This window comes from Protopterus annectens, chromosome 12.part0 (genome assembly GCF_019279795.1).
Source record: "Protopterus annectens isolate FY-2018-M chromosome 12.part0, PAN1.0, whole genome shotgun sequence".
Classification (NCBI taxonomy): domain Eukaryota; kingdom Metazoa; phylum Chordata; order Ceratodontiformes; family Protopteridae; genus Protopterus; species Protopterus annectens.
This window is the reverse complement of record NC_056746.1, coordinates 1,272,026,867-1,272,039,432: the sequence shown is the minus strand read 5'-3', so window position 1 is coordinate 1,272,039,432 and position 12,566 is coordinate 1,272,026,867. Positions and strand designations below refer to the sequence as shown.

General features: G+C 40.8%; 1 protein-coding gene across 3 annotated transcripts in view; it reads left to right on the top strand.

Moving 5' to 3' along the window:
• The window catches only part of NRSN2 (neurensin 2), a 340,127-nt gene extending 333,433 nt beyond the window's left edge, over positions 1 to 6,694 (top strand). For 2 of the 3 annotated variants that reach the window (XM_044090308.1, XM_044090307.1), the window contains one exon: positions 6,237 to 6,694. In XM_044090308.1, coding sequence (XP_043946243.1) covers positions 6,237 to 6,629 — 393 coding nt within the window. In that variant the 3' untranslated portion in view covers positions 6,630 to 6,694. Of the gene's footprint in view, positions 1 to 5,369; positions 5,470 to 6,236 lie in introns of those variants that run through there. The other variant, XM_044090309.1, reaches the window with a different exon arrangement.
• The last annotated feature ends 5,872 nt before the right edge of the window (positions 6,695 to 12,566 follow it).

Sequence of the window (12,566 nt, the reverse complement as noted above, 5' to 3'; positions counted from 1 at the left end):
GCAGGTCCTATTTATACAACAGATAAGGTTTAAGTCTTTGGAATGGATAATTCTAGTGCTGTTTGTTTTGTGGTTATGCAAGCGGCAGTCAGGGTGAGGTCTGACAATGTCTTGTATGCAAAGCATAAATCTCCCCTCAACAGTCTGTAGGAGACAGAATACAGGAATAGGGCTTTGAAGTGGTCTGCACAGGGCATGTTACTTTCACCCTGTATTCTTTTGGTGAGGAACCTCCATGGACATTCCATTTGTTAGATGAGCCTGGTTAGGTACAGACCAAAGGGAGCATTGCACTCAATGATAGGTCTGATGAATGTTGAATACAGTGAAACAATGGACCTAGATGCCACACCTTTGTTTATAAGCTGCACAACATAGAACGATTTCCTCATAACTGTAGACACGTGATAGTTGAAGGCAAGATTACTGTCCATGTAAATCCCCAAGTCTCTGGCTACTGCTTTGACTCATAGGGGGTGTGTTGTCTATGCAATAGTTACAAGGGGTGGATGAATTCTTGAAGGATACTATTATGCATTTCTTGGCATTTAGTCATTTGGCATTTTGTCCATAGCTCTAACACAAGTTATTTGTCTATGTCAGCCCTTCCGGCAGAACATTAGGGTCAGTGAACATTTCTATGACTGCTGCTAATTTGCAATCTATTGCCAGTTTGGCCAGTCAGATGCCTTAATACTGACCTTGACTTCAGAGAAGTAAATGTCAAAAAGAAGTGGTCCCAGGACTGATCCCTGAGGGACTTCACTTGTGAATAGCCACTTTGTAAAGGTGGACTGCCCAATTCTAACCTCCTGGGTTCTGTCTGTGAACCAGCTGACTATTCAATGAGTGACATAGGAGTTTATACCTAACATCTTGAGTTTATCAACAAAGCCTGAGTGGAACAGTGTGTCAAATGCCTTGACCAGGTCAAGGTGGGTGGTGTGAACCATTTGGCCCTCATCCATTGTTTTAGTAACTTCCTCAAATAAGTCCACCAGGCTGAGTAGGCATGACCTGCCCTCGATGAAACCAGATTAGATTTGGGTCCCATGTCAGGAGGTTTTCTATGTCATTATTAAACATTTCCATGATAATTCTTTCCATGTCTGCATATGAGACTAGTGAAACATATGGGTCTGTAGATAGCCCACTTTTGTGCAGATGAATGACTGTTGCTGTTCTCCAGCCATGAGGCAGTGGTTGAGATTACTAGTTGAAGGTGTGGGTTGGAGGGGAGGGGGGGTTGTGTTTTTTAGCTAGTGATAGTATGGTTTGTGTGAAGTGTGTGTTGAATGAGGTAGCAATATTTTCGGAGGAGGGGTACTGACTTTACCTGAATGGAGGATGGAGTTTATGGAGGACCAGAATTGTTTGAGGCTGTGTTGGGAGGAGTCTAGGGCAGACTGGTAGTATTGGAATTTGTCCTGTTTTATTAGCTTTTTGACTCTATTGCGTAGTTCTAGCAATTTCTGTCTAATTGAGGGGGATTTGGTTTTGCGCCAGTGCTCCCAGGCTTTATCCCTGTTTTTCATTTCTGACTTAGTGGTTTTTTGTAGCCATGGGGAGGGTTGTGCTTTGGTTCTGGAAAGTCTTATGGGGGCATGGTAATTAAGGATGCTCAGGAAGGTAATATTAAAAAATTCAACTGCGTCATCAAGACTGAGGTACTTTAGAAGATGCCAGTTACATTCTTTGAGAGATGAGATGAATGTGAGTGGGTTTTTTTACATATTTGACGGTAGATGACAGGTTTAGCTTGGTATAGGTATTTTTTTAGTAGGAATGTTGGGGAGTGATCACTGAGGCTATCTGATAAGCAGACTGTTATATATGACTGGGGGCTCTTACTGACTAGTATCCAATCCAGGGTAGTGTGCTTGCTGGAGTTTTTATTTATCCTGATTGGTGACTGGACTAGTTGGGTGATGCCATGAAGGTTTACATGATGGGGTGGATGGTTGCCAGAACAGGATTGCCAATCAATACTGAAATCACCTAAAATTCTAGTTTCTTGGGGGAGATGGTGATTAGACCAGCTGAGGAGGTTTTCTAGTGGATGTTTTGGCCAGGTGGGAAGTAGCATCCAATTATCTTGATGGTTTTGTTTTGGTTTATTTTGAGGTTGGTCTATATTATTTCTTCATTGCCTATTTGTGGAGCTGATGATTTTAAGATCTGCATGTTTACATGCTGTTTAAATATTATAGCTGCACCGCTTCCTTTCTTGTTTAGCCGGTCTAGTCTTAGTATGCCATAACCGGTAGAGAGGATTTGCTCACTGGTAATGTGAGGTTTTAGCCAGGTTTCTGTCAGGATGACTATATCTGGGGAGTACAAGTCTATGGTGGCATGGAATTCATGGACTTTGTTGGATATACTTCTAATATTTAGGCTTAGTAGAAGGAAGTCACTTGGCTTTCTATTGGCTGTGATATGGGAGAAGTTGTGGTTACTAGTCTGATTATGAGGATTGGGGTTGGAGATGGTAGGGCCAGAGTTGGGGTGGATGTCTCCACTTAGGGCTAGTTTTGATATGCATGAGGTTATTCGTTTTCTCAGTTTTTGAATGTGTTTGTTTATTGGGGGAACTTTATGATTATGCTCTGTGGGTAATAGGTATGGTGAGAGGGTTACTATGTTAAGTTGTAGGGATGCTTTATGTTTGAGTAATATAGTTGCTAGAATATGCGGGGCATGCATAGGGATGGTTCTTGAGTTGGTGGGAGGGGAGCTGAGTGAGGGTGAGACATGAGTGATGCTGTGAGTAGTAGCACAATGGTAGTGGTTGAGTGGGGGAATGATGGAGTTTTGGTAGGATGTAAGATATGCAAGGAGAGTGCATGCAGTGAGCACAGGTATGGTATGCTTATACATGTTAGATGAGGAGGAGTGATAGTAGTGGGAAGATGCAGGAGGTAGTGCTGGGTTTAGTGCTGTGGTTGGCTATTGAAAAGATGGGAGGGGTTTGTGAGTGTAATAAAGGTAGGACCACTGACGGCAGGATAGAATAGGGGGTAGGGTGGGGGGTAGAGACCCTGTTAGTTGCTCTTATGAGGGGGCTGGAAACAATCAGGTAACAGAATAAACTGATGAATGAACATATGATAGTGAATGTGGACACTCAGGTAGGTACTCTGTATTTCCACAAGCTATCAGTTAGCTGTGCCCAAGTTCAGGCAGTTTTAATAAGTTTTATGGCAGAGCCGAGCGTAAGGTGCTCAAAGGGTGGTTGTAGTTTTAAAAATGGTGCCTGCCACAGGTAATATTTATTAACTTTGGGATTGGCTTAAGGTAATACACAGGGAAGGGGAGGGGGAGAACAAGGGTCTGAGCAGGCAGTTCTTTTGTACTGCTGCTAATGAGCCAAAGCAAAGACAAGTTTGTGTTTAAGAAACAATCAGAATTGACCAAGGACTGCTCTGAAACTGTAAGTCATTTCTTAACCATTTCTCAGTTGGAAAAACAGGATAACCTTGTATCAGTAGGCTACTGTGGTCTCAGTTTAAATTAACAAACACACAGTGTTTATCATTTATGGATACTATTTGCTAACAGAAGGGAATAAGAGAGAAAGTGGAAGATGAGTGTGAGTGTGTGTGTGTATGTGTGTGTGTGTGGGGGGGGGGGGGGCTGGGGCTGCTTACAAGCCAAAGCAGAGTGCTCTCCAGGGGAAAATGGATATTGGCTCAAACAGGTAGACACATACTCAAAGTTAACTTTAGCTGTTTGAAGACAGTTCAGACCCGGACTGCGCTTTTCTTCTAAGAATGTTAAAGGTGGTACCGCAGTTGAATACTCAAGAGTGGTGTTAGGTTCAAAGTTAACTGTAGCTGTTTGCAGACAGTTCAGACCCGGACTGCACTTTTCTTATAGGAATGTTAAAGGTGGTACCGCAGTTGAATACTTAAGAGTGGTGTTAGGTTCAAAGTTAACTGTAGCTGTTTGCAGACAGTTCAGACCCGGACTGCGCTTTTCTTATAAGAATGTTAAAGGTGGTACCGCAGTTGAATACTTAGAGGGGTGTTGGGTTCAAAGTTAACTGTAGCTGTTTGCAGACAGTTCAGACCCGGACTGCGCTTTTCTTATAAGAATGATAAAGGTGGTACCGCAGTTGAATACTTAAGAGTGGTGTTAGGTCTAGAAAAGAAGAGTACAGAGAGGAGTCAGCACTTTTGAGATGGTGAAGATATATTATAAAGATTACAAAATACAAACTGAGCAAATAGCTACTGCATACAGAAAAATATGTCTTGAACCAACTACTAGTATATGCAGATACTGAGCCAGTTTGGGAAAACATCAGTTAGAAGGGACCACAGCTGACAGTTATGCAGTCACAGATAAAAATATAGTGAGCAGCACTCTGTCCTGAGTCTCTAATGTTATTCTATCCACCAGTAACAGCACAATTATACAGAAATAATTAGACACCAGTATGAGCTGTCTACACACAACACATATACATGAATAACATTAGTGAACAAGATGCAGCTATGCAAATAGACCATACAATTATACTAAAAACAACTTGGTGCAGACAAACAAAATGCTAGCATGCCATAGTAACTTCCAGGAATAAAGCATAAATCATATTAGATGAATAACACGATTCAATATAAATAAGCATATACAGTTGTAAACACTTACTCGAGAGACACTGAGCTCCTCATGGGGCCTGTAGCAGAGTGGATTGTAGTTTTAAAAATGGTGCCTGCCACAGGTAATATTTATTAACTTTGGGATTGCTTAAGGTAATAAACAGGGAGGGGGAGAACAAGGGTGTGAGCAGGCAGTTCTTTTGTACTGCTGCTAATGAATCAAAGCAAAGACAAGTTTGTGTTTAAGAAACAATCAAAACTGACCAAGGACTGCTCTGGAACTGTAAGTCATTTCTAAACCATTTCTCAGGTGGAAAAACAGGATAACCTTGTATCAGTAGGCTACTGTGGTCTCAGTTTAAATTAACAAACACACAGTATTTATCAGTTATTGATACTATTTGCTAACAGAAGGGAATAAGAGAGAAAGTGGAAGGCATGTGCGTGTGTGTGTGTGCGCATGTGCGCGTGTTGCTTACAAGACAAAGCAGCGTGCTCTCCAGGGGATAATGAATATTGGCTCAAATGGGTAGACATACTCAAAGTTAACTTTAGCTGTTTGCAGAGAGTTCAGACCCGGACTGTGCTTTTCTTATAAGAATGATAAAGGTGTTACCGCAGTTGAATACTTCTAGTGGTGTTAGGTTGGAGAGACACTGAGCTCCTCATAGGGCCGGTAGCAGAGTGGATTGTAGTTTTAAAAATGGTGCCTGCCACAGGTAATATTTATTAACAGGGAAGGGGGAGGGGGAGAAGGAGAACAAGGGTGTGAGCAGGCAGTTCTTTTGTACTACTGCTAATGAATCAAAGCAAAGACAAGTTTGTGTTTAAGAAACAATCAGAACTGACAAAGGACTGCTCTGGAACTGTAAGTCATTTCTAAACCATTTCTCAGGTGGAAAAACAGGATAACCTTGTGTCAGTAGGCTACTGTGGTCTCAGTTTAAATTAACAAACACACAGTATTTATCAGTTATGGATACTATTTGCTAACAGAAGGGAATAAGAGAGAAAGTGGAAGATGTGTGCATGTGTGCGTGTGTGTTGCTTACAAGCCAAAGCAGAGTGCTCTCCAGGGGATAATGAATATTAGCTCAAACAGGTAGACACATACTCAAAGTTAACTTTAGCTGTTTGCAGAGAGTTCAGACCCGGACTGCGCTTTTCTTATAACAATGATAAAGGTGGTCCTGCAGTTGAATACTTAGAGTGGTGTTAGGTTCAAAGCTAACTTTAGCTGTTTGCAGAGAGTTCAGACCCGGACTGCGCTTTTCTTATAAGAATGATAAAGGTGGTCCCGCAGTTGAATACTTCGAGTGGTGTCAGGTTGGAGAGACACTGAGCTCCTCATGGGGCCTGTAGCGGAGTGGGTTGTAGTTTTTGTCCGAGCTAACGATGAGCAGCCGTATGACACCACCAATGATAATGACAGCCGACTACTTAGATATAGAGATGAACTGCACAGTGTGACTCACAAATTGTAAGCCACTGACATACATTTGTATTAACACAGACCATACAGAATGCAAGTAAAACATTTGTTAAAATCCTGCTCTTGTTCATATATCTGATTCTTAGTGTTTTGACTTGAAATCTTTTTTCTTTGTTTCGCTTTCTCTCTCTCTCTCCCCTCAGGTTGGGTTCTCATCTGGCATCATCATCCTTTTGATTGGAGTATCAGCCATAACAACAGGGTACCTTGTGCCTCAAAAACTTGAAACCATTGGTGATGGGAGGTTTATTGTAATTGACCATCAGGCTGTTGAATACAACCGGGTCCTGCAGACCTGCCAGCTTCTGGGCGTGATCTTACTCAGCGTTGGTGGCCTGATGGTAGCCACTTGTATGATGGTCACAGTTTTTTGCAGGGCTGCAGTGAAGGAGGAAGAGGGTTTTCTCTCCCCGATACTAAAGGAGGAGCATGGTGAGAAGACCACACCCATCCTAATGACATTATCATCGGAGGGATCAACATTGCCTCTCGGCATTTCTCGAGTACAAAATATTCAGCCAAGAAGGAGCATATGATTTCTGCAGCATGTATCATTGTCTCAGCAAACTGGGGTTTGGAAAATAAACTACAAATAAAAGTATTCAGACTGGGAAGAATATTTTCACCAGCAAAAGTTACATAACATACATTTTCAGGCTACATTTGTTCAAACAGAATTCATTGCATTTGAGGCTTACATTTCTTTCAAATTATGAAATCAAATAAAAATCATTCAAAAAAAATTGTACTTGTTCTTCAAAGATGAGAAAATTCTGGGATAATATTCATAAATATGAATTAGACATATATATACATTTTACATATATATATATAGCTTCATAGGTTTTGCCATTATGGTTTGTGTGTATATGTATATATATATATATTAAATGAGTTGCACATCACCACCCTACACATAAACACATGCAATAAATGCCAAAGTATTGTACAGCCCTGATTTTAATATAATTTGCAGAGCATATTATGAAATGAATCATATCTCTTCACAAAGTTAAATAACAACCGGACAAACAGAGGGATACCATAGCCATAACACTGCAAGCACACCATGCTGTGTTTGTTCCATAGCAGTGTGTATGTATACACACATACACACACATATATATATATATATATATATATATATATATATATATATATACACACAATATATATACACACACACACACACACACACACACACACACACACACATACATGGATTTGAGTTTGCATCAGAAAAAAGGTTATACTAAATCTTTTATGTTTTAAAATCAGATCACTGGTGAAATGTGATTCATCTAAATGCAATATATAGTAAAGAACTACCTATGGCTATTTAGTCATAGCCAAAGTCAACATGGCTGGAATGTTTATGGTTTCATGGGTAATAAACCTTACTTCTGAATGCGGCTCTCTAAACCTGTACACATGTTGGGGTCATGTGTGTGATGCTCTAAATTGCTTGTGAAGACTACAACTTTTTGCAGAATATGAAATTACTGTGAGAAGGAATACCATGAAAATGTGTGACAACTTTCAAAATCTTAAATGAGTTCCATTTCTGAGAAGGATTAACAGATAGAATGTGGCATTTTTATCCAAAACAGCTACAATCACATCATTGGGTTTGTTAATGTTAGAAATAAAATTAGCAAAGAAGCAAATTTACCAAATTAAAATTAGGTCAACTGTAAGGGTGTATGTAAAACATTTTAAAGTTTTTTTGAATATATGAACTTGGGAGTTTCATAGGTTTTGGATTTTCATAGAGAAGTACTAGAGTAGCTGGACTTGTCTGCCATTTTAAGCCTAGCCAAATTCTCTCAAAGGTGAGAATCAAACCCTGTACGGTAAACACCTTAACAATTATGCCAACCTCTAATCCACACCATGTAAATGAATTTGCAGCAATGACTCAGAGACCCTTGAGAAGTTGTAAGTAATTGCTCATTGCTTTCCTGAACTACAGTATTTTGTGACAGTAAATCTAAATTAGGGAAAATAAGACAAGACATCCGTGCATTCCTGTAGAGGAAAGCTTGGTAAAAGTGTAAACAAACCAGGGATACTACACCGCATCCATAATGCTATGCACTTGGTGATCACTGATATGTGTATCATGCAGATGGCCTGTTATCATGCCATATAGCTAAAGTAAGAGCAGATCCATGCACTTGGTGATCCCTTATATGTGTATCATGCAGATGGCCTGTTATCATGCCATATACCTAAAGTAAGAGCAGATCCATGCACTTGGTGATCCCTGATATGTGTATCATGCAGATGGCCTGTTATCATGCCATATAGCTAAAGTAAGAGCAGATCCATGCACTTGGTGATCCCTTATATGTGTATCATGCAGATGGCCTGTTATCATGCCATATAGCTAAAGTAAGAGCAGATCCATGCATTTGGTGATCCCTGATATGTGTATCATGCAGATGGCCTGTTATCATGCCGTATACCTAAAGTAAGAGCAGATCCATGCACTTGGTGATCCCTGATATGTGTATCATGCAGATGGCCTGTTATCATGCCATATAGCTAAAGTAAGAGCAGATCCATGCACTTGGTGATCCCTGATATGTGTATCATGCAGATGGCCTGTTATCATGCCATATACCTAAAGTAAGAGCAGATCCATGAAATTGGTGATCCCTGATATGTGTATCATGCAGATGGCCTGTTATCATGCCATATAGCTAAAGTAAGAGCAGATCCATGCACATGGTGATCCCTGATATGTGTATCATGCAGATGGCCTGTTATCATGCCGTATGCCTAAAGTAAGAGCAGATTCAAGCAGCGAACGATGACTGCAGCCATTTCTTTTGCTGCTGACCTTCCTGCCAGGGATGCTACACTGCCCCATTCTTCCAACAATACTTGGATTCAGGAAGCAATTCCAGTGGCAGAATGCACTGCAAATATCACACTCCAAATCTTACCCCATAAAAGCTGAGAGTGATAGGAGAGCAGAAACAAATAAATCACTTTGCAGGAATCTAGCTATGGTAAGTCTTCCACTAAGTAATGAAGTACCTGGTGTGACATTTCTCCATCTCAACAATATGTAAAATACAGAGAAGTGACAGCGAAGTGACTGTTGCACTCTCTGGTTGCAGTTAATAGCTGTGCTTGGTGTACATCACAGAATGGAGTAGCTTCTAGCAGATTATGGATGAAAAATATACTATACAAAGGAAAAAGCTGCAGACATTGTTCAATTCTTTGTTTATATAACCATCTTCAGAATTAATATAATTCACATAAATTCTTAGTATATTAGCTTTTATTCATTTTTAATTATTAATAATATTCATTTTTTATCTGTAGTAGGGTTTTATTTTTTTTTACTTAGAAAATGCACCTGCATGCCGTTCTCTGGTGTACAGAAGAATCCTGGTTCAAACCAAGTTTAACCTGGAAACAGTGAGCAAATTCATAGGAAATTGAGTTGCTCAGAGAATGATTTACAAGCTGCTAAAGTCACTAGGAATATATGTGATACTGACCACTGATATGGCTTGTAAACAGCAAAGTACCGAAGTTCTACTGCTCAAGAACATTGCATGCTGTCATGATGAGCAAAAAAAAAAAAAAAAAAAACTATGCATAAAAACATGGTCTTAGAAGTTGCAATCAGATATAATTTGCATTACATGCTTTTATAAATGAAATAAATGTCAGCAAGCTGGCCTAGTAATTAAGAGCACCAGCTAAACGCAGGCTAATGTTATCAAAGTACTGCCTTTTTCTAAATGCATGGAACACTCAGTTCAGACAATCTGGATTCATACATTTCATCACCAAAGAAAGGACTGTCTGAGGTCATGGAAAAATTCCAAAACGTCTACTGATTCTCTGCTTCCTGTGAAAGAAATAATTGGTATGACAAAATGATTTTACTGCATTCTCAAAAGGCAACACCAAGGTTTTTTTTTCTTTGAAAAAAGGCTCAGTAATAACCAGTGTAATCCATGTGTTGAAAGTTCAACCCTTTACTTAGGTATATGTGTCAAAAGATGTATCACTGAGTGCTTTAAAAGCTGATTGCATCATTCTGCACTTGGGCCCAGGTACAAATGTGGTCACATGCTATAAGTGGCACAGACATTCAAATTACAGTTCCATCTATATACACTGCATCAGAATGACAGACTACACCCATCAAGGCTGTGCAGAATGCTGTCACCCAGTGATGAGTTATAGTACTCCATTCTTGTTTGATCTCTTGGCTCATGTTTTGCATTTACAGTATTTGCAGCCTGCTATGTCTCCCTGTACTCTATACTTCTCTGTTTTATATGATCCTCAAGTAGTATACGTGAGATCAAAATGTGGCTTTTTATTGAGATTCTGTAGCCCATAACTGCGATCATTGGAACAGCTGGACTGAAAGTGTGAATATGGTGAAGACATGCTAAGTCTGAGGGTGTGGCACCTCTAACTATTCCACTTAGTGCAAAGTACAGTGTTATCAAGTTATTATACCTAAGCTGCAGGGAAATAGAGAGCACAACCTCCACATCACGGGAGGCAGTGGGGTGGTCTTTCATAGAAAACCTTTCGTCGCATGTATATGAGTTTCAGAACTTTGTGTTTCAATGACAAATCACACTTTGTTTTCCATAACTGCAGCTCTCATGGTTGTAGACCATATGCATGTAAAACTGTAGCTTTATTGGCCATTTTGGGCTAATTTCTATCTCTTTAATCTTTCTGATATAAAAAGCGCATTTGCGCAGTTTTGCACACCGGGCAGCGCCGGTTAGCTAGGGTTAAACTATTCCCAACTCCACAAAGTCTACTCTTCAGTTTTTCCCTCGGAACTAGAAAAACCTTCGACTTTAGCACTCATACCATTCATTTTACAGCCCAGCACTTGCTTAAAACTTATAACAAGCACTAAATACCCCTAGCACTAGCCCCCCTTATACCGTCCAGAAGGACAAGGCTATCTATTCGTCCCCACCAGTCAATCAGAAAAACAGCTCACTCTACCTATTCAGGCATGTCCAAAGCGCAGTTTCCAGTGTACTCTCCAGTCCAACTGGTGAATCTGGGCATTTTGAGGCAATGTTACAACTGCCTCATGTACACAGATAACCCTCTCCTCCTACCACCAAACACTAATATATGCGAGAGATGCAATTATACAGCCAGACTGGAGGCAAAGCTCTCTCAACCCTAGACTGTAACTGACTGTCAAGAGGAGAAGGGTAATACTTGCAACACACCACCAGTCTCACATAGACCCAACAAACCAACACAGGCAAATAACACACATAAATACATGAAAACATATGCGGAGGCTCTAAATAAAAATCTGCAAAAAGCAACAGAGACCTCCAAAGCAGACATCCAACCAACCTCCACAACCCATCACCAACCATGAAACACATACTTCACATAATCAGTGTGCCACACAATCACAGCCCTTAAGGCAAAATAACATACCCAGCACACTAGTAATAGGCAACTCTATAGTCAGGCACACTGATGTCCCACTAACTAGGCTGGACAAGGAGAAGTTAGCTGCCTGTTGGGTGCCAGGATCCGCCACATAACACAAGCACTCAGGTCACTCCAGAACAAGTACAAATACGACTCTGTCATTGTACATGTTGGTGTGAATGACCTGAGACGTACCTCCCTGGACTACATGAAAGGAGACATGGAAGAGCTCTCTGATCATGTAGCCCAGGCAGGTATGACCCTGACCCTGAGTAGCATCCTGCCCTTACCAAGAATGATGCCACAGTATAAAGAAAAAATGATCAACTTCAATAATTGGCTAAGTTTCTGGTGTCATTCAAAGGGGATCCAGTATCTGTCTGCCTGGGATGACATGCTCGACAAGCCATGTTGCTTCACAAGAGGTGGCTTGCACCTGTCACCCTTAGTCTTTCGAATACTGGCAAAGGCTCTTGCCACCCCCATAGTGCCTTTTTTAGGCAATGCTCAAAAGACAAACCCACCACCGTAAATAGCACAAGTAACCAAAAACTGAGGGTAATGCTACTCAACGCCAGAAGTCTAACCCTCAAAATGCATGCACTCGAGGCACTCCTCAGTATGGAGAACATCGATATCTGTGCAGTAACAGAAACCTGGTTTAAGGCTCCAGAAAGCACCCCAGCACTACCAGGCTATAACTCATACCGTACCTTTCAGCCACAGAACCCAGATCGAAAGACAAAAGGTGGGGGTGTATCCATATTCATCAAGGATCCTCACACCTCCAGGTTAGTGGCGCAGCACGCTGCATCAGAGATCATCCAAGTGCAACTAACAATGGGCAAAACTGCAATCCAAATTGTAGCTTGCTACAGATCACCCTCCATGACCCAGGACCCCCATTCTGCATTACTGGGAAATATGAAGGTCCTACCAAACTCCCTAATACTGGGTGATTTCAACTACCCAAACATTAACTGGGAGAACTACTCGAGTACTAACTCCCTTGT